Here is a 22,811-nt window from a genome sequence, read left to right as displayed (position 1 = left end):
ACCTCCCACATAATTCTGCACAACTCTCATGTTGCACTTTTCACAACATTGATTAATTAGAATACATTTGCTGAGCGGTTTTTCTTTGCTAAACTTTTAAGTGCATGGAGTAGGAACTTGCCCGCACTTTGCACTTAAGCAACTTCTTAAAATAAAATATGCAGGTGATGACAAGAACTAACACCAGCCCTGAAGTGACGTTTAGAGGTGAACAAATGACAGCAAAAGTATTTTGTATACAGTTGTTTATTAGTTGATTCTAGAGCAATTATTATGGTGTTAACGCTTTCGCAGATGCTATCCTCGGAACTTGGTTTGATTAACTATAATCCTTGCCTCTGAAGAGCCTAACTAACCAGACTACAGTGTGTAAGCGGCAGCCAACCACAGTAGGCAGGGAGGCTAATGAACAGGATGCAGAGCTCCCTCAATAGAAGAGATGAGGTTAGAAAGACACTCAAAACTAGAGTCTGCTCTGACTGAGAAGAGGATTCTCTAGATGGAAAATGAAAGAAGACATTTCCAGGAGACAGAACACATGTAAAAAAGAAAATATAAACAAACAAAGAAACTTCGAGTATTTCAAGAACATAGGAGTTAACACAGGAGATGTATCTCTGAGTTGGAGGCCAGCCTGGTCTACAGAGTGGGTTCCAGGACACCCACAGAGAAACACTCTCTCAGGAAAAAAAAAAAAAAGAACATATAAGAAAAGCAAATAATCCAAAATAGACCACAGTTCGCAGCTCAAGGTGCCAGTTACACCTGGCACCAACTATTCTAGCTTACCGTGCTAATCCCACTGCAAAATTTCAGTTACAGTCAGCTATGGTAGCGCATGCTTGTATTCCTAGCGCTTGAGGGGCTAAGTCAGGAGGCCCCCAACTCCTAGGCCAGCCTGGCCTGCACAGCGAGGCCCTATCACTCAGCAACAAACAACTTGTTTCCAGTCATAAGGAAGCATAAAGGTTCTAGAAATATTTTGATGATCTCCAACATAGCCACTCTTTCCCTCTTTAGAGTCACGGTCTCCTTATCTATAACACTGGATTGCATGATGAGTCAAGGACATGGCTCAGTGAGTAAAGGACTTGATGTGCAGGCATGAGGACTTGAGTGTGAGTGTGCAACCCCAGCACCAGGGGAGCGGGACGGCAGCCCCAGGGCTTGCTGGCCAGCTCAAGCAGTGAGCTCCAGGGTCTCAAAATAAATAAACCAAAGATGGGGAGAGTAATGAAGGAAGACGCCTGATGTTGCTCTCTGCCCTTCACATACGCATATCCACCTGTACACATAGCATATGTATAATTTCATTATATGAGATACCCAAAGTTCCTTACAGACATAATACCAACTTATTTTTATATTATAAAAATATCCCAAATAAGCCAGGTGGTAGCGGCACACGCCTTTAATCCCAGCACTCGGGAGGCAGAGGCAGGCAGATTTCTAAATTGGAAGCCAGCCTAGTCTACAGAAAGTTCCAAGACAGCCAATACTATACAGAGAACCTTTTCTTGAAAAACAAAGACACAAAATTAAAAACTCCATAAGAACCTACCTTCTGCAAAGGTAACTGTTACCGTCTCTCTGAGAATATTCCCGCTGTCTGTCGTCCACTGAAGCTGGAGTGAGAACATTTGTTTCAGTAAAAACAAAGTAGTTAAGTTGAAAACAATCTTAAAACATTCATATAACTATCATATTTTGTTTTCAAAATGTACTTATTTGTGTGCACACTGTGTTGTGTACTTATGTGTACACACATGCCTTGGCATACATGTGAAAGTCAGAGGACAACTCTTGAAAATCAGTTCTCGCCTTCTACCATGTGGGTTCTACTCAAAGCCAGCTTAGTCAGGTTAGGTGACAAGCACCTCTCCACCCCTCCACCCTGCCTCTCTCTCCCTCCTTGCCCACCCCCCACCCCCATGTGCCTGAGGATGCTAGAGGAAACAATGAGCCTATTTCCTTTGAGATGGACCCTTTCATTGGCCTGGAGCTCACCATTTTGGCTAGAGTGACCAGTCAGCCAGATCCATGCCTGTGTCCACTTCCCTAGCACTGGGATTATAAGTCCACACCAACCACGTGAGCATTTTGATGTGGGTTCTGAGGAGTCACACTTAGATCATCATGTTTGTGAACAAGTTCTCTCCCCAGCCTCCTGTTTTATTTTTTACACTTGTGCTTTGCTCCGTGACCACCCTCTAGGTATGTTCGCAAAGCTCAAGTGTGCCTCACTACATTAGGGTGCTTGAGCTCAGATACCAACAACTGAAATAGGAAATGCGGATGACAAATCTATTTTCTTGAATTCTGGACAGAAATAATTAAGAGTTTGGATACAAAACAAGCAAGCAAACACCATCCAAGCAGTTCTAGCATTTGAAATATGCAAGTACTAGGGCTGGAGAGATGGCTCCAGTGGTTAAGGGTACCGGCTGATCTCCCAGAAGACCTGTGATCAATTTCCAGAGCCCACATGGAGGCTCACAACCATAAAACAACAAGAACATCAACAACAAAAACCCTAGGCCTAGGGCATCCAACACCTTCTTCCAGCCTCCACGGGCCCCAGGCATGCAAGCAAAATATTCATATCCATAAAAAATACTTAAAAACAAAAATGTTCAGATACTAAAACTTGGAAAGTAAAAAGTCAGGAGGGAAAGGTTAGTCCACTCAGATCTTCATTCCAAAGTCACTACCTCATACAATCACTAAGGTCTACAAAATTATGGTAAAATGGTCTCAGAAGTTGCTAACATTGACAGGAAAATGACAACATAAAAATATGGGGTGAAATTGATATTCATATATGGCATCAGCACTCTGAGCACTTGAACTTGAACTACTTAACTGTGACCATCTAAGTGGAGGGAGGGAGGGAGAAACACAGGGAGTATGTGCTCAGTAAATGCCTGAAAACTGAAGACGAAATGATTCTCATAAAGAAAAATACTGATTCTTCTCCATTATACTCAGATTTGGAAATCTAGTTTTTTTTTCCTTGTGAGAGTAGCAAGAAATATTCAGTTGAGTCATCATCTGAGAGCTTGTAGTATTCACATTTTAGAAAGCTATCTGGTGTGCTTTCTCGAGTCACAGTAATTGAGAAAATGTAACACAGCCCTTTCTACCAGGCCAAGTACTAACAGGAGCCGGTGACTCTCTAATGAATTAACAGGAACTGAGAACGATGCTAATGAAAAAAAGAAGTGGGTGTGATCATACCGTTGCTGGGATAATCTCTGAGTTATATACCACATCTTCAGTCCTCAGGGATTTCTGTACCTCATGGATATGATTTTTTATATCATTTACAGTTGGAAAAAAAGATAAATTATGTCTTTCAGGTACCTCATCAGGTTTGAACAGTTCTCTTTCCACAAATTTTCTGTGGAAGATATAAAATAAAAATATAACTTACACTTAAAATAAAAATACACACTTACAGACTGAAAGAAAGGTTCTCTTTTAATATCAGCTTTTGTGACGTATGACTCATATTTCTGTAAGGAATTCATATTAGTCACTCTAGGTTTGTCTCCATTCATCAGAGTGTAGCACTCGTGCAGGTTAAAGGAGGTGCTACTCCCATGGGTTCAAAGCTCACATATGACAGAACTGTGACGTTTTTATGATTAACCTTGAACCACAATCCTCGGTTTGAATACATTGTTTGTAACGCTTACCAAGCCAGACACAGTCTTGAGCACACTACAGCTATTTCCTTTAACTACTACTGTGATCATGTGAGCAGATGTAATTATCAACCCCACTTTGCAGATGAGGGAGCTGCAGACAGCAGGGACAGAAGCTGCCCTGAGGCACACACCTTCTTAGTAAGTAAGAGACTTGCGCCAATTTCCGGTTTGTGTACATAGGCACCACGTTATCCTTCTCCCAAAGGCATCAAGTAATATTAGGTGACAGTCGATGGTTCAAAAGGTGTAAGAAGGTAAGATACCATACACATAAATCACAGTTTAACACATGTGCACAAAGTTGCATTTGTTTTCTGTTCTCATTGACCCTCTTTTTAAATAATTTGAAGACAGCCAGGGATATTCAGAAAAACCTTATCTTGAAAAAAATTAATTAAAAATAAAATTGAACTAAGTATATTGGCCAAATTTTAGTCAACAGTGGGTGGCTTTACTAAATTTTAGCTTTGTTCTGTAGGTCCTTCAGTAAAAACAAATGTTAAAGCTTCTAAATATAAATATATATGCTAATATATATAAGCATATATATATATATGCTAATATATATAAGCATATATATATATATATGCTAAAAACTAATGCTTTGTCTGCTGGCTTCAGCTGTGTTGTACACACTTTTGATCCCAGCAGTAGGAAGGCAGAGGAAGGTGGATCTCTATGAGTTCCGGGTAAGCCTGGTCTATATAATGAGTTCCAGTCTAGCTAGGGGTATACAGAGAGGCCCAATCTCAAAAAAAAAAAAAAAACAATCTTGTAAGTACTCATTTTGTTATTCAGATTTCACTATGCAATAACCAAGAGGAGCCTAGCATCACACCATCACACACAGGCTGTAGACAAAGACCCAGATTTCAGTTCTCAGTCTGTCTTTCAAGTCAATATTTTAGCAACTTTGAATTTTCATTTTCTCATGTGTAAAGTGAGGATAAATGCATCAGCTTTACTAAGATGTTGAAAAGCAAATTTTTTTTGAGAAACAAAATATTTAAGGTTTTATCAAATATATGGCATATAAATAAGTAATTGCCTTATTATAATAATTATTATCGTAGTTAAGCTGGATACTTCATCTAATAAAACCTTATTTGTAATATTTTGGACTAACTTTAATTATAGTTAGAATAATTTGTTTAATTAATATTGTAGTGACACATAACATATATATAATTGAATATAACATTACATATTGTTACAGTAAATAGTTTACCATCTTTTAAAAAATCTAATATTTTTATTAATTTTTTGAAAATGTCATACATGCATGTATTCTCATGCCCCATATTATCTTAATAAAATCCTATTTCATTTCAAATAATCTAAAACAAATACCTTAGCCTAGATTTTTAATTTTTTGATTCTGTAAGTTTTTTCTCTCTTTGAAATATATATCACAGCCTTCAATTCTTTACAGAGAAGGTGGCTCACACCCATAACCCTAGCACTTGGTTGGCTGAGACAGAAGGAGCCAGCCTGGGCTATATAATGAATTATAGGCCAGTCTGGGTTACAGGGTGAGACCTTAGCTATTAAAATAAAATATAAAATAAAGCAAAATAAAAGTCATCATTTAGAAATAGTCCAATCTGCCAAAGATGTAGTATCTCGAATGAGTCTTTAGGATTGTATTGAGACATACTGTATGAAAGCTTGGCAAGCATTTGCCGAAAATGACATTTGCAGGGAAGATGAAGAAACCCTGTGCCCCTCCAAGCACGCGGAAGTGGCTGTAAGGCGCCTACAATGCTAAGTGGGTTACTTAAGCAACAGCTGTAAAAGGAAACACTGCTTCTCCTGTACCTTAGCTGCTTCCTTACTGCATACACTTGTCCTACGCCCTGTGACACTAACTCCTGAATCTTATGCGCTACTTGCGGGTGGAGACGTGAGGGCAACGCACAATTCTCATCTCTGACCACAGTTTCCTCTTCCTCAAGAGAAGACATAGGAAAAGGCGGTGGTGACAAAGGGAGACCAGGAGTCTCTAGTTCATGGTACTGATGAGCTTGCTGTGTAGGTAACTGCACATACCATCTGATAAGAGAAAACATTTAAGATTATTAAAAATTAAATATTAAAAGTATTTGACAATTGTAGACAAAGGTGGGGATCATAACTATATAACTATATCAAGAGAAGGAATCATATTTTAAGTAAAAATCATATATGATTATGCCACGTAGAACAAAATTTAAAATGTCTTCTTTTCAACTCTTCTAAGATTGACTTTATACTCAATTAAAAATGTAACTTCATAAACTTTCACTCTGACCCCAAAGGTAAAGCACTGTAGGGATTTACACATATGTGAGGGTAGAGAGATGGACCAGGACTTATGAATACTTGTTGAGCCAGGCAGTGCTGGCGCACACCTTTAATCCCAGCACTTGGAAGGCAGAGGCAGGCAGATCTCTGTAAGTTCGAGGCCAGCCTGGTCTACAGAGCAAGTTCCAGGACATCCAGGGCTACACAGAGAAACCCTGTCTGGAAAAAAAAAAAGGCGTACTTGTTGATCTTGCAGAGGACTGGGTTTCCATTAGATTCCTAGCACCCACATGGACGCTCATAACTATCTGTAACTCCAGTGGATAAAAAGCTCCCTTCTAACTTACGTAAGCACCAGGCATGCATATGATATGCATGCATATATCCGTGAAAAACACATAAAATAAACAGACAAACAAAGCACTGTAAACTCCTGCTGGCCCAGTGAGCAAGAGGATCAAGTGAAACGTGGACACATGTCATATACAGTAGTGCAGGAGCTGATGCGAGGAAAATCAATCTGGGCAATCGTGTTTTAATTGACCTTTCTTTTTGTTGTTTCTGTTCTCCAGATAGTTTCACTGTATAGTTCTGGGTGGCCTGGAACTTGGCATATAGACCAGGCTGGCTTTGAACTCAAGGATCTGCCAGCATCTGCCTTGTGAGTGCTACAATTGAAGGTGTATATCACCATGCCCAGATTAAGAGATATTTTTGTACATGTGTGTGTTGTTGTTGTTGTTGTTGATTTAACTTTGGGTTAAGCCCTTGGCTATAAAAGTGCTCCATCGCTGAGTTACACATCAAGGCTCTGTCCTTTTACATTTATGTACATTCTGTTATTTGTGTGTGTGGGGGGGGCACGTGTGCGTCAGTATGAGGAGGTCAGAAAACAACTTAGAGGAGCCAATTCTTTCCTTTTATCACATGGGTCCTGGGGGCTGAACTGACCGAGCTATCTCGCTGGCCCCTGTACTTCGCTTGATATAAACAAAACAGCGCAAGTAAAATGTGTATGGTTTGGGGCTGGAAAGATAGCTCAGCTGCAGAGGACCCGTGTGGTGGTTCAGCCATGTACAGCTGACGCTCCAAGGGATCCTGTGCCCTCTCCTGACAACAGTGCCATCCAACATGCATGTGCTGCACATACACACATGCAGGCAAAACTCTTAAACACAAAGTAAAATAAAGAAATCTGATAATTTTATAGTTAAACATTTTAAAACTTGGAGAATCTAATTATTGACTTGTTTTTAAGATTTTATAAAAGGTCATACAAAAGTTTTCCTTATATTTGACCTCATTATACAGTAATAAATTCTTCAGCTGAACTGACTCATAAGGGATGACAAGCCAGAAGTATTATAGTTCTTTCTAATTAAAACATGAACCTAAAATGGACTTTACTTCAGGCCTAATGTTCACTGGTGGCTGTCACAGTAATCTGCAATGTATGGTTAGCCTTATATACAGCGTGTAGGTAATAAAGTCAATATCATATACAATAGCAACTAAGGTTAATACTTGGGAGGTATTATAAACCATTCCTTATAAAACCATTCCTTCAGGAATAGTTGAGGAACATAATTAAGAGCCCTTGCTAGTGATGGTCACGAGAAGTGAAAGCGCTGTGCGAGCGCGTACCGAAGGACAGCACCAGCAGCCTCGAGGTTCCTCTTTAGCATGCTGAAGGCTTTCTCCTGCTCCATTCTGATTATCTTCCTGTCAATCTGTGGGTCTGTGGGCACTCCATATTCAGGAAACTTCTGCACCTTTTTAATGTAAATCCTTTACACAAGACAAAGAAGAAACTATTATAATCTCAAGAAATCTCTAACCTCAATAAGGAGTTCAAGAGAATATTTAATTTAGTATTCAGAAGCATCTTAAAGATGCCATCATAAGTGCATGATACCTAGAAAATTACAACTATCATAAATTGAGTATAAGTATCTAAATATAGATACCTTTTCTGAAATTTCCTCTTCTTCATTGTCCCAGAAGCCATAATTACCTTATACTTGGTTTACTTTAATTTAAGGGCCACCTACCAGGCTGACTGCCTTTAAACTTCCATTATTGAAATTCATACAACAACAAAATACAACAAACCATTTTGATACAACAAAGACATTTTTTTAAAAATCCGAGACAGGGTTTTGCTGTGTAACCCTAGCTGTTCTGGACCTTATTCTGTAGTCCAGGCTGGCCTCAAACTCACAGAGATCGCCTGCCTCTGCCTCCTGAGTGGTAGAATTAAGGCAAGCTCCATCACAGCCTGGCCAGCAAGGTTACATAATTAAGCCATTTGGGGTGGCTAATGCCTTTAATCCTAGGCAACAGGATCTTTGTGAGTTGAGGGCCAGCATAATCTATATAGCAAGTTCCAGGACAGTCAGAGAGATTGTTTCATTAAAAAAGGAGGGGGGGGGCTGGAGAAATGGTTCAGAGGTTACTAGCACTGTCTACTCTTCCAGAGGTCCTGAGTTCAGTTCCCAGCAACCACATGGGGGCTCATAACCTTCTATAATGAGATCTGATGCCCTCTTCTGGCGGGCAGGCACACATGCAGGCAAATGTTGTATACATTATAAATAAATAAATCTTTGAAAATAAAAAGGACACAATAATTCTTCACATTTATACTCCTGTATTCATTCTTTCTTTTTTCCTCCCTCCTTCCTTCTGTTTTGTTTTTCAAGACAGGATTTCTCTGTTTTGTACTGGCTATTCTGGAACTCACTCTGTAAACCAGGATGGCCTTTTTTTTTTTTTTTTGGTCTCTGTACTTACAATCAAGCACAAATTTCTTGGCAATAGTCTAGATATCTCATGAAATCCTATAATTAATATATATATATATATTGTTTTTTTGTGTTTGAGTGTTTTGCCTCCATGCATGTCTGTGAACCACCTGAGGAGGACTTTAAGTCCCCTGGAACCACAGTTAAGGATGGCTGTCAATCACCATGTTGGAACTGAACCCAAGTTCTCAGGAAGATCTGTCAGTGCTCCTAAAGTGCTGTGCCATTTTTCAGTTCCTTAAATTTTTTATATTTTATTTGTGTGTGTCTATTTATGTCTGTCTGTCTTTGTGCACTCAAGCTACCTTCCTCTGCCTTTCAAGTGCTGCGATTACAGGTGTGTACCATCACACCAGTCTTTTAAAAATGTATATTTTGTGTGTATGAGTGTATGCCTTAGCCTATGTATGTGTACCCTGTAAGAGCAGGAATTTGTGGAGGCCAGAAGAGACATCAGATTCGCTGGAGCTGGAGTTACAGACGTTTGCACGTCACCATGTGGGTGCTGGGAACCAAACCCAGGTCCTCTGCAAGAACAGCCACTAAGCCATCTCCCCAGCCTCCACACCTGTCTTTTTAAAACATGAGAATGCTCAAGTTATTGATATATGTGATGCTAAAATATCATGTTTCAGTTATCAACTAAGTCCAACCATAATAAAACATCTTTGCTTTGTTTGGCAAAGGGTCCCTTCTGCTCAGGCTGAACTGAAACTTCTGAGCTCAAACCATTCTCTCCCCTCAAACTCCCGAGCATCTGGAGTGACAGGCAGGAGTCCCCACACTCAGCACTTGCTACTTGAGCCTTTTGAAGTGCTGTTGATTTGGCCCAGGGCTTTGTGCATGCTAGATAGGGCTTGAGTCACTGAACTACTTTCCTGTTCCCAGCCCATAATGCCCTCAACAGTTTTAAATTTAATAATAATTTTGAATGTTTCTTTTCTGTTTTTCTTTTTCCTTTTGTTTTTCGAGACAGGGATTCTCTGTGTAGCCTTGGCTGTCCTAAACTTGCTTTGTAGACCAGGCTGGCCTCGAACTCACAGTGATCCGCTTGCCTCTGCCTCCCTGAGAACGGGGACTAGATGCATGCACCACCATGCCTGTCTAATTTTGGACATTTTCTTTTTTTTTTTTTTTTTTTTTTTTTTTTTTTTTTTGGTTTTTCGAGACAGGGTCTCTCTGTGTAGCCTTGGCCATCCTGTACTCACTTTGTAGACCAGGCTGGCCTTGAACTCACAGCGATCCGCCTGCCTCTGCCTCCCGAGTGCTGGGATTAAAGGCGTGCGCCACCACCGCCCGGCTAATTTTGGACATTTTCAATGTCTAAAAGAATAGTAGTATAGAACATTAAAAAAATATCTTGCCGGGCGGTGGTGGAGCACGCCTTTAGTCCCAGCACTCGGGAGGCAGAGGGAGGCGGACCGCTGTGAGTTCGAGGACAGCCTGCTCTACAAAGTGAGTCCAGGACAGCCAAGCTACACAGAGAAACTCTGTCTTGAAAAAAAAAAATCTTTCACTGGTTCACATTTTCACTCTCACCTAGATCAATGATAACCTAGTCTTCTATTGAAAAATTACTATCGATCTCATACATTGTTGGTGAGAATGTAAACTGGTAAAATCTCTTTAAAAGCAATTTTTCTTTGTTAACATTTTTAAAGTATATAACGTTTTCTCTAACAATTACCATTCAAGGGATTTATCCTAATACACTTAAAAAATGGTTATTAACTGTGAGTTTGAGCACAATAACATAATCTGTCACTAGGCATGCTGGAATACACTGTAATGCATACATGAATACACTAGGAACACATCTGTAAATCCCAGCATTGAAAAGGCTGAGGCAGGAGGATGAGGAATCAAGGACACCCTTGGCTACATACTCTGTGTGAGGCTAGCCGGGATTGCATGAGGCTATCTATCTCAAAAACTCAATTTTTCCAAACTTGCATATGTAAGAGGATTAATGTTATTCTTCCAAATGTAATATTATATAATATAAAAGAGAATATTCATATATCCATATAAAGCCACTTCGAAGACATACTAGGGATGAAAACAGCAGAGTCCTTAGTAAGTACGTGTCATGTGCATACTAGTCAGCAATTCGATATCTCTGCATTGAATACTCACTATAGGCTTTCATTAAAAATAAATCAATGCGCCAATAATCCCAGCACTCGGGAGGCAGAGGCAGGCAGATCTCTGAGAGTTCGAGGCCAGCTTACTCTACAAAATGAGTCCAGGACAGCCAAGGCTACACAGAGAAACCTTGTCTCATAAAACAAAATAATAATAATAATAACAACAACAACAACAACAACAACAACAATAATAAATATAAAGTCATAGCAGGGAAGAGAGAACTATTACTGAACTTTAAGGAAAAAACATTAGTGAGCTTTACTAGCATTTTAGGGTAGAGAATATGTGTGTATTCATACACATACAAATGCATAGATAGAAAATCTTTGCAAAATGACTCAAAAGTGATAATTTCAAAATCTACACTTTTAATTACATAGGCTTATGGAACAAAAACAGCAATTGTTACTAAAATGCAAGACAGACAAAAATTTAAAGTTATATAAAAATTATCAAATATGCCATAATTATGGTAAGGAATTAATAAAATCACATTCACTGATCCATAGAGTGTATGGTTTTGTTGGTTTTGTTTTTGTTTTGTGCTCTGAGACAGGGTTTCTCTGTGTAGCCCTGGTTATCCTGAGGCTTTAATTAGGAACATACAAAACAGTAATGAGAGGAAAACTTAAGAATTCACTGTATATGTTTTTGAACTGTTTAAACTTAATAAAAATGCTTCTACTTGGGGACTGGATAGATGGCTCAGAGGTTAAGAATACCGGCTGTTCTTCTGAAGGTCCCGAGTTCAATTCCCAGCAACCACACGGTGGCTTTAAAAACCATCTATGATGAGATCTGGTGCCTTCTTATGGCCTGCTGGCTCACATGCAGACAGAATACTGTATAAATAATAAATATATATTTAAAAAATATGCTTCTATGTGCTATTCAAAAGTAAAACTTTGGCATATAAAAATGAAATAGGTTTTTTTTTTCTGAGACAGGGTTTCTCTGTGTAGCCTTGGCTGTCCTGGACTTGCTTTATAGACCAGGCTGGCCTCGAACTCACAGAGATCTGCCTGCCTCTGCCTCCAGTGCTGGGATTAAAGATGTGCACCACTATGCCTGGCTTTGAAATAAGATTTTTAAAAAGGTAAAATATGCTTACCTGGCCGGACAAGTGGCTTTGTAGAGATGACAGGACCTACTTTCTTGCTCACTGATTTTTTTTAACTGGAAACCTTTTCTCCTTGGTCCGTACTGACATTCCATTACCACAGCTCGACTACCTATGGACCCAAACCAACCCATAATAGTAAAACATGTGTTTATATATTCTAGACACTTGGTTTATGTATTTCATACTTGGTTATAACAATTTCAAAATCTATGTTTAATTACATAAGCTTATGGGACAAAATAATGAGTATTTCTTACTAAAATGCAAGACAGACATAAAATTTACCAAATATGCCATAGTTATAGTAAGGAAATTTTTTTTTTTTTTTTTTTTTTGGTTTTTTGAGACAGGGTCTCTCTGTGTAGCCTTGGCTGCCCTGGACTTGCTTTGTAGACCAGGCTGTCTTCGAACTCACAGCGATCCGCCTACCTTTGCCTCCCGAGTGCTGGGATTAAAGGCATGCGCCACCACTGCCCAGCTAGTTATGGTAAGGAATTAATAAATATCACATTCACTGATACATAGAGAATATATTTGGGGGGAGTTGCTTTTTTTTTCAAGACAGGGTTTCTCCGTGTAGCCCTAGCAGTCATGGACTTGCTTTGTAGAGCAGGCTGGCCTTGAATTCACAGTGATCCACCTGCCTCTGCCTCCAAGTGCTGGGATTAAAGATGTGTACCACCACCTGGCTAAACACTTTTTAATTTTATTTTTGATTTTTGGTGTTTCAAAACAGGTTTGTGTGTGTGTGTGTGTGTGTGTGTGTGTGTGTAAAAAACAGAGCCCTGGCTGTCCTGGAACTCTCTTTGTAGATTAGGCTGGCCTCAAACTCAGAGATCCTCCTGCCTCTGCCTCCCAAGTGCTGAGATTACAGGCGTGTGCTACCACGTCTGGCTAAGACATATGTATTTTAATAATACTAAATGAACTACTTTATAAGTTGAAATTAACAAATGTTATACTGGTTAATAGTTAATACTATTTAAAATCTTATTTCTCTTTAAATTTTCTTTAGATTTATTTTCTGTATATGAGTGTTCTGCTTGCATGTGCGTATGTGTATGTGTTCATGCCTGGTACCCACAGAGGTAGGACAAGGTGTCTGACCTGGAGCTGGAGTTAACGGTTGTCAGCTACCATGTGGGTGCTGGGAACTGAATCTGGTCTTCTGCAAGAGCAGTACGTGTGAGGTTGCACTGAGTCATCTCTGTTCCCTAATTTCCTTTAAAAAGAAAGATTTAATATTATTTATGTGTTTGTGTGTGTGCCTGCTAGAGTTTATGTGCACCAAGTATGTGCAGGAGCCTATGCAGGCCAGCGGATGCAGGGCCCATGAACCTGGAGTTACAGATGGACTTGTGCTGCCTGATGTGGAAGCTGGGAACTGAGCCCAGACCTCTTAAGAGCAGAGGCTTCTAACTGCTGACCCTTCTTTAGCACCTTCCTGCCTTTGAAAAAATTATGTATTTTCTGATTTCTAGTTGACTTGTTAGGAGAATGTGGTGAGCCGCCTCTCAGACAGCACACAGCACTACTGGTCTCCTACCATTTGTTTCTTTGTGTGTCACTTCCCTTCATCATGGGCTGGACTTACCGACTCCTAAAATATTACAGAAGTGACAATATGCCATTGTTGCTTTTAGGTTATAAGAATACTATAATTTCCATCTTGGGTACTCTCTTACTTTCACTTGGATTGCTGTTTCTAAGTGGCATAAGATGCCACACAGTGGGGGACTCTGTGCAAAGGCTAGCACACAGTGGGGGACTCTGTGCAAAGGCAAGCACACAGTGGGGGACTCTGTGCAAAGGCTAGCACACAGTGGGGGACTCTGTGCAAAGGCTAGCACACAGTGGGGGACTCTGTGCAAAGGCAAGCACACAGTAGGGGACTCTGTGCAAAGGCAAGCACACAGTGGGGGACTCTGTGCAAAGGCTAGCACACAGTGGGGGACTCTGTGCAAAGGCTAGCACACAGTGGGGGACTCTGTGCAAAGGCAAGCACACAGTGGGGGACTCTGTGCAAAGGCAAGCACACAGTGGGGGACTCTGTGCAAAGGCTAGCACACAGTGGGGGACTCTGTGCAAAGGCTAGCACACAGTGGGGGACTCTGTGCAAAGGCTAGCACACAGTGGGGGACTCTGTGCAAAGGCAAGCACACAGTGGGGGACTCTGTGCAAAGGCAAGCACACAGTGGGGGACTCTGTGCAAAGGCTAGCACACAGTGGGGGACTCTGTGCAAAGGCTAGCACACAGTGGGGGACTCTGTGCAAAGGCAAGCACACAGTGGGGGACTCTGTGCAAAGGCAAGCACACAGTGGGGGACTCTGTGCAAAGGCTAGCACACAGTGGGGGACTCTGTGCAAAGGCTAGCACACAGTGGGGGACTCTGTGCAAAGGCAAGCACACAGTGGGGGACTCTGTGCAAAGGCAAGCACACAGTGGGGGACTCTGTGCAAAGGTAAGCACACAGTGGGGGACTCTGTGCAAAGGTAAGCACACAGTGGGGGACTCTGTGCAAAGGTAAGCACACAGTGGGGGACTCTGTGCAAAGGCTAGCACACAGTGGGGGACTCTGTGCAAAGGCTAGCACACAGTGGGGGACTCTGTGCAAAGGCAAGCACACAGTGGGGGACTCTGTGCAAAGGCAAGCACACAGTGGGGGACTCTGTGCAAAGGTAAGCACACACTTCCTCTCCTAGGAAGGCACAAGTTGGCGGTAATTCCCGTCACCACTACAAACTCAGTCTCTGTGAGAACCTGAGACGCAGCTATCTTGCTAAACTACACTTGGAATTCTGACTCTCAGAAATCTGAGACAATAAACGTTTGTAATTCTCAGTCTTCAAGTTTGGGAGAATTTGTTACATTACAGTAGATTACAAATACATGGAGCCATGCTGCATAAGAGCTGAATAGTCAACTTTACTGCAGGATACAGTCAACTTTTAAACCATAAAATTGGGCTGGAGAGATGGCTCAGTGGCTGAGAGCACTGCTGCTCTTCCAGAGGACCCAGTTCAATTCCCAGCACCCACATGGTGGTTCACAGCAGTTTTTGTTTTTGTTTTTGTTTGGTTTTTGGTTTTTTTGAGACAGGGTTTCTCTGTGTAGCCTTGGCTGTCCTAGACTCGTTTTGTAGACCAGGCTGGCCTCGAACTCACAGCAATCTGCCTGCCTCTGCCTTTCGAGTGCTGGGATTAAAGGTGTGCGCCACCACGCCCAGCTCTTTTTTTTTTTTTGTTTTGTTTGTGCACAGCAGTTTTTAACTCCAGTTCCAGAGGATCCAGTGCCCTCTTCTGGCCACTGTGAGCACTGCACATATATAGTATGCAGGCAATATATCCATATACATAAAAAAAACCTCAATAAAATAAAATAAAACTGTTTATTATAAATTAAATATTTGGAGCTGGAGAGATGGCTCAGAGGTTAAGAATGTTGCCTGTTATTCCAAAGGTCTTGAGCTCAATTCCCAGATACTGAGACCTGATGCCCTCTTCTGGAGGGCATGGGCACATGCAGGTGAAACACTGTATACTTAATAAATAAATAAATCTTTAAAAATTAATTAATTAAAATTTTATAAGGCTGACACTAAAATGTAAGACCTCTGTTTAAAGGAAACCATTGGAGACTGTATATCATTAATATAAACTAATACATTAATAGTGTTTTTTATTTTATTTGTTGTTGTTGTTTACAGAAAGGATCTCACTAAGTAGCTTTGGCTGACCTGGAATTCACCATGTAGACCAGGCTGGCCTTGAACTTACCTCTGTCTCCTGAGTGCTAGGTTTGTAGGCTTATGCCACCAAGTCCTTATCTGTTAATTATTTTATTTTTATTATTTTTCTTTTTGGTTTTTCAAGAGAGGGTTTCTCTGTGTATCCTTGGATGTCATGCACTCACCTTGTTTGGATCTGGCAGCCTCTGCCTCCCCAAGTGCTGGGATTACAGGAGTGTATCACTGTGCTGAGCAACATGATTTATTTTTCTTTTTGAGACAGGGTCCACTCTGTAGCCGTGGGTGGCCTTTACCTCATAAGAGATCCTCTTGTCTCTGTGTCCAGAGAGCTGGATTAAAGGTGTGTTCCCTCAGTATATCTGTTCGTTTTGTTTTTGAGGCAGGGTCTCTGTGTAGCCTTGCTTGTCTTAGAACTCACTATGTAAATCAAACTAGCCTCAAACTCACAGGGATTTTAAAGTCTAAAAACACTAAGCCAAAAAATAAAAATAAAAATACTAAATCAAGAATTGAATGTATAGGAGCTTATAACAGAAGTAATTGCCAACTGAAGCAATTAATTCTTATTAATTCTTTATTTAATTCTATAACATTAATTCTTTATGAGCAAATCTAAAACAACAACAAAAAACCTCAGAAAACAATGCTTTTTGGAACTCACCTGGCTACAGAACTTGATCTAAACAATGGAATTTTATGTGTCTGCCTATATATCTATCATCTATTTATCTGAGGGGTGATTTCTTCCCATTAGTGTGACTATTTATAAAGAATTATTTTTGATTATGTGATATTGTCTATAGGTCTACTTGGAATTTCAAAGTTCTATTTACTAGCATACTAACAAATGAAGTGTTTTTTTATTCAGTGTCATGTATCAAAACATAACTTTATGTATTTGTTTGCTTGTTTGTTTTAAACATTTTTAAAAAGATTTATTTATTTATTATGTTTACAATGTTCTGCCTGCAGGCCAGAAGAGGGCACCAGATCTCACTATAGATGGTTGTGAGCTACCATATGGTTGCTCGGAATTGAACTCAGGACTTTTGGAAGAGCAGGCAGTGCTCTTAACCTCTGAGCCATCTCTCCAGCCCCTCAAAACATAACTTAATGACATAAAGTAACTGGTTGTATTTGCTGTAAGTTTTCTTTTTAGTTTACTATTCATTTTTAGGAATTAATATTCAATTCTCACTACCAAAATGAAATGTATGTACATTTTCACAGTGGTGTGCAGCTGCTGGGGAGCCATTAAGTAGCTGATAAGAAGTACCTGCATTGACAAATGGGATTCCGTCATAGGGGACATACTGGGACTTCCACATCAGGCGTGTGGCAGGTTTGGCTGGGCTTGGAGACTGGCGAGTGCCCCAGACGCTCTGTGTTTGCTGCTTGTGGAAAGTTAAGATGCTTTCTAATTCTGTCTCACTCACACAGTAGCCACGGTAGGAATCTCCAATTTTCTGTAAGGGAGGAATTAAGTAAGAACATCATTGGCAAATGTGTTTCAGTGAACAGTAAGTTTAACTAGATGGTTATTTAAATAAAGGGATGCTTGTTCACGTCCTTACCGCCGGTCTATACAGCTGGTGGGGTCTGGTCTGAACTCAAGCAGCATCACTGAACAGACGCAAGGGGACACAATGACACATTCACGCCATAGTATAGGTAGGTTTTAGAGAAGAGAGCTCAAAGAATATATAATATATCCATTCTCTTGAGTATCTAAAATTCTACCCCTAAATCAAATCCAGGCCAACACAAAATTAGCCGCAGAGTGCTAGTTCTTTGTAGATTTTTTAAAAATATGATGCCAAGACTCTATCTAAAAACCTATGAAATAAAGTGAGTCCAGGACAGGCAAAGCTACACATAGAAACTGTCAGGAGTCTGCTTCAGTCGGCCTACCTATGATGTCATTGCTTATCTGCCACGGGTGTGTGGCCCTGCCCAGGGCCATGTAAAAGGCCAAACCGCCTGGGGGGGGTGGGGGTGGGGAGTTTTCTACTCCCTCTTACTCTTCTCTCTCTCTCTCTCTCTCTCTCTCTCTCTCTCTCTCTCTCTCTCTGGGGTACCCCTCTGTCTTTTGCTCCCCCCCCCATGCTCATGTAATAAACCTCATATAACATAATATCTGGTACCTGGTATCTATCATTATCTTATTCTCATATATAAAAGAAACCCTGTCTCAAAGCTAACAAAATAAAACAACAAAAACCCCTATGAAAACTGTAACTATATGTCCTAAAAATGTTGCGGAAGAACTTCATTATATTAATATTCGTTTTTATAACATTGAATTTTTTTTGAGATTTTATTTATTTTATTTTATGTATATGGATGATTTGCCTGCATATATGCCAGTGCACCACATGTATACAGTGCCTGCAGAGGTCGGATGAGAGCGTCAGAACTGGAGTTACAGACCATTGCTAGCCACCGTGTGGGCTATGGGAATTGAACTCAGGTCCTTTGCAAGAGCAACAAGGGCTCTTGACCACGTTCAAAAGAATTAATTGTGACTTGGACACGGTAGTGTACACCTACAGCCACAGCACGTGGGAGATTGAGGCAGGAAGACAGAAACAAGTTTAAAGCTAGCCTTGTCTACATAGTGAGTATCGGGCCATCCACAGCTACACTGCAAGACTGTGTTTCCAATAAAGACACAGACACTCAAAACTACAAAGATAACAACAAAAGACAGATAAATATCTGAATGAAACGAAGAAAGTAGTTTAAAACTTTCTTCCTGGATATCTAAGGAAAATATGTTTATTAATGAAACAGGTAAAGAATTTAGCAAGTGGAGCTTACTGGTTGAGGTGAATTTTTTTTTAAAGATTTATTTATTATTGCTGGGTGTAGTGGTACACACCTTTAATCCCAGTACTTGGGAGGCAGAGGCAACCAGATCATTGTGAGTTTGTGGCCAGCCTGATCTACAAAGTGAGTCCAGGATAGCCAAGGCTACACAGAGAAACCCTGTTTCAAAAAACAAAACAAACCAAAAAAACCCCAAAATTATTTATTATTATGTATACAGCATTTTGCCTGCATGTGTGCCTACAGGCCAGAAGAGGGCACCAGATCTCATTATAGATGGTTGTGAGCCACCATGTGCTTGCTGGGAATTGAACTCAGGACCTCTGGTAGAGCAGATAGTGCTCTTAACTGCTAAGCCATCTCTCTAGGCCCTGACTTTTAACTCTTGATCCAGGATGATCACCTCCCAGATGCTGGGGTTACAGGCATGTGCACCACATTAAATATAACCTCTGATTTATCAGGGTGTGTATTTTTAAAGAATAAAACAGAAGATGAGATGAGGGCTGGAGAGATAGCTCAGAGGTTAAGAGCACTGTCTTGTTCTTCCAGAGGTCTTGAGTTCAATTCCCAGCAACCACATGGTGGCTCACAACCATCTATAATGAGATCTGGTGCCCTCTTCTGGCTTGCAGGTGTACATGCAGAAAGAATACTGTATAAATAATAAATAGAGTTAGCTGTTAAAGACTAGGCTCATAACCAAAAATATAAGTAATAAATAAATCTTAAAACAACAACAACAGATGAGCTTCTATTTAGTGTAAATGCATGCAGAATATGACAGATATTGACTGTATTATTTGTATTCAAAAGTGTTCATTTGGGGATGAAATGTGGCCATAACCAGGTAAATGACTCTAGGTAAGGATGATCTTTTTGTTTGTTTGGTTGTTTGGTTGATTGGTTGGTTTTTGTTTTTTGTTTTTTTTAAGGCAAGGATTCTCTGTGTAGCCTTGGCTGTCCTGGACTTGCTTTGTAGACCAGGCTGGCCTGGAACTGACAGTAATCTGCCTGCCTCTGCCTGCTGAGTGCTGGGATTAAAGGCGTGCACCACCACTCCCAGCTGGTAAGGGTTATCTTAAACTCACCTCACAACTCCTGAGACGGCAGGCCCATGTGGGTGTGTTAGAAGAGCGTGACTGAAGAGGAGCCAGCAAAGGCTCTTCAAGCATTCTGGAAAAGGAGAGGAATAGATATAAATAGTTACACACACACACACACACACACACACACACACACACACTCAACTTGTTTGCCTTTTTCTTTACTTTGTGTATGTGTGTGTTGTATAATATTGTACTATATTGGCACATATGTATGTGTATTGATAAGCATCACCTTATTTTTTAATTAATTTATTTATTGTATATGAGTACTTTATCTGCAGAAGAGGGCATCAGATCACATTATAGATGGTTGTGAGCCACCATGTGGTTGCTGGGAATTGAACTCAGGACATTTGGAAGAGCCAGCAGTGCTCTTAACCACTGACCCATCTCTCCAGCCCATCACCTTATTTTTTGAGACTGGGTTTCTCACTCAACTTGTAGCTCACCAATTCTGCAAACTGGCTGGCTGGTGAGCCCACAGGATTCGTCTTCCCTCATGCCCCACCTTCCACACACAGGATAACAGACAAAAACTGCTATACCTTGTTTGAACACAGGTCCTTAACGGGCCTGCTGACTGCTTTCCTAACTAAACCATCTCCCAGAGCACCTCTTTTTTGTTTGTTTTTCATGATAGGGTTTCTCTGTGACTGAGGTTTAAGGACTAAACTAGAGATAAGCTAGGATTAAGTGTGTTCACCACCACCGTCCAGCTCCCAGACCACCTCTTAAAAAATATCTTGATGCCAGGCAGTGGTGGCGCACATCTTTAATCCCAGCACTGGAGGCAGAGGCAGAACAGATCTCTGTGAGTTCGAGGCCAGCCTGGTCTACAGAGAGAGTCCAGGAAACCCAGGTTCAATTCCCAGCAGCACAAGGTGCTGTACCTGCAGCGCCAGGGATATGATGCCCTTTTTTGCCCTACAAGGGACTGTAATACAGTGCGCAGACATACAGGCAAAACATCCATATACCTAGAATAAACAAATAAATCTCAAAAATATTTACAAAAAGATACTTCAAATATTTTTCTAAAATTGTCATGAGAAGTGTTAGTTTTAGAAAAAAGGGAAAACTGAAGTAGAAGTCAGCAAAAAAAAAATGGGCTGTGTTTTGTGGCTATGTGGGAAAATATTTGTCTAGCATGCTCAAGACCTTGTGTTCAATTTTCAGAACTAACACACACACACACACACACACACACACACACACACACACACACACACTGCTAGAAAAAAACATTTTAAGACCCTTATATAGGAATTATAAACATGATTAAACCATTTTGAAGTTTTAGGATCCAGATTGGATGTCTGTATTCTAAAACATACTATCGGCATTTCACATTGCTCCAAAAGAGCAGGAAGGCATCCTTGTTGTCAAGATGCACTAAAGAGCAGGAAGGATCCTTGTGGTCAAGATGCACTAAAGAACAGGAAGGATCCTTGTTGTCAAGATGCACTAAAGAGCAGGAAGGCATCCTTGTGGTCAAGATGCACTAAAGAGCAGGAAGGTTCCTTGTTGTCAAGATGCACTAAAGAACAGGAAGGATCCTTGTTGTCAAGATGCACTAAAGAGCAGGAAGGCATTCTTACTGTCAAGATGCACTAAAGAGCAGGAAAGCATCCTTGTGGTCAAGATGCACTAAAGAGCAGGAAGGCATCCTTGTTGTCAAGATGCACTAAAGAGCAGGAAAGATCCTTATTGTCAAGATGCACTAAAGAGCAGGAAGGCATCCTTGTTGTCAAGATGCACTAAAGAGCAGGAAGGCATCCTTGTTGTCAAGATGCATTAAAATAAATGCAGATGTATTTGGTGAAAGTTTCCTCTTTCTGGACTTCTTAACCTTTCTATGGTCTGCCAGCTTTAGATGTGATCATTTGAAAACATACTCCACTGTAGCCCCAAAGACAAGCTTCTCTTCCCCATGACTTACCTGGTCCCTGGCTTTTTGGGTACCACAAGGGATGCTTGTGAATGCAGAGTGTAATTACTGGTGCTGTCTTCCAGAGCACCTGTTCTTGCAGCTGGTAAGCTTCTGCCAGGGGATTTCTCTTCAGAGAGATCTTAACAACAAAAATAAGAAACATCAGCATCTGGAGTAACACTATGAAGATTACCTAACTAGAATTTAAATCTTTTTTAGTAGGAAAAAGAAGAATAGTTCTGAAGTTAAAAAAACAAAAATCCAAAATGTTAAATGCTTTATTGAGACTGTCACTGATGAGCTTGTTTACTTTTAAGTTGTATACTGATTGTTGAAACTCTGTAGTTAGCTTTGTATACTTACATTTAGCAGGTATGATTTTAAAACAGTAGAAATAAATTGTTATATTAAAGAGTTCCACATGTAATATGAAAACAAAGAAATCACTTATATATTGTGCTTATAATGCTTCTGTAAATCATACTTTATGCTTAACTTTTAATGACTGTTAATGAAGATAATAAACTATAAAACAACTTTGAAGCCAGTCTGGTCTACAAAGTAAGTCAAAGAGAGTCAAGCTACACAGAGAAATCCTGCCTCTAAAAACCTAAATAAATAAATTATAAAACAAAGGTAACTGTAACTATCTTAAACCACTATTTATAGGGCTAGTGAGATGGCTCAGTGTTTAAGAGCACTGACTGCTCTTCCAGAGGTCCTGAGTTCAATTCCCAGCAACCACATGGTGGCTCACAGCCATCTATAATGTGATCTGATGCCCTCTTCTAGTGTGCAAGTATATATGCAGGCAGAGCACTGTATACCTAATAAATAAATAAATCTTTTAAAAAGATTTTTTAAGAAAGAGAAGGAGTAGATCACAAAGCTAACTAAAATATTAATAAAACACAAATATAAAAACTTCTGTAGCTAAGTACTTTACTTGTGCTATTGTGGCTATAATTTAGAAGAGTTTATTTATGCTTATTGGTCATTTGGGAAAAAGCAGGAGTCAACCAGCTTCACAGAATTCCAAAGTGAAATAGACAACTAACCTAGACAGGAGTTGAAAAGCGAATTTAAGATTTATTTGGGCTGGGTATGGTAGTACACGCCTTTAATC

At 40.3% G+C, this 22,811-nt stretch overlaps 1 protein-coding gene across 4 annotated transcripts in view; it reads right to left on the bottom strand.

The window, feature by feature from the left end:
• The window catches only part of CARF (calcium responsive transcription factor), a 51,179-nt gene that overhangs the window by 6,920 nt on the left and 21,448 nt on the right, over positions 1 to 22,811 (bottom strand). For all 4 annotated transcript variants that reach the window (XM_084778677.1, XM_084778675.1, XM_084778678.1 and 1 more), the window contains 8 exons: positions 21,695 to 21,824; positions 19,738 to 19,822; positions 17,094 to 17,283; positions 12,057 to 12,177; positions 7,638 to 7,781; positions 5,529 to 5,762; positions 3,238 to 3,400; positions 1,562 to 1,625 (listed from right to left, as the gene is read on the bottom strand). In XM_084778677.1, coding sequence (XP_084634803.1) covers positions 1,562 to 1,625; positions 3,238 to 3,400; positions 5,529 to 5,762; positions 7,638 to 7,781; positions 12,057 to 12,177; positions 17,094 to 17,283; positions 19,738 to 19,822; positions 21,695 to 21,824 — 1,131 coding nt within the window. The remainder of the gene's footprint in view (positions 1 to 1,561; positions 1,626 to 3,237; positions 3,401 to 5,528; positions 5,763 to 7,637; positions 7,782 to 12,056; positions 12,178 to 17,093; positions 17,284 to 19,737; positions 19,823 to 21,694; positions 21,825 to 22,811) is intronic.

The sequence above is a fragment of the Acomys minous genome (genome assembly GCF_964271855.1).
Source record: "Acomys minous genome assembly, chromosome: 4".
In the NCBI taxonomy this organism is placed as follows: domain Eukaryota; kingdom Metazoa; phylum Chordata; class Mammalia; order Rodentia; family Muridae; genus Acomys; species Acomys minous.
This window is presented reverse-complemented; position numbering and strand designations above follow the sequence as displayed.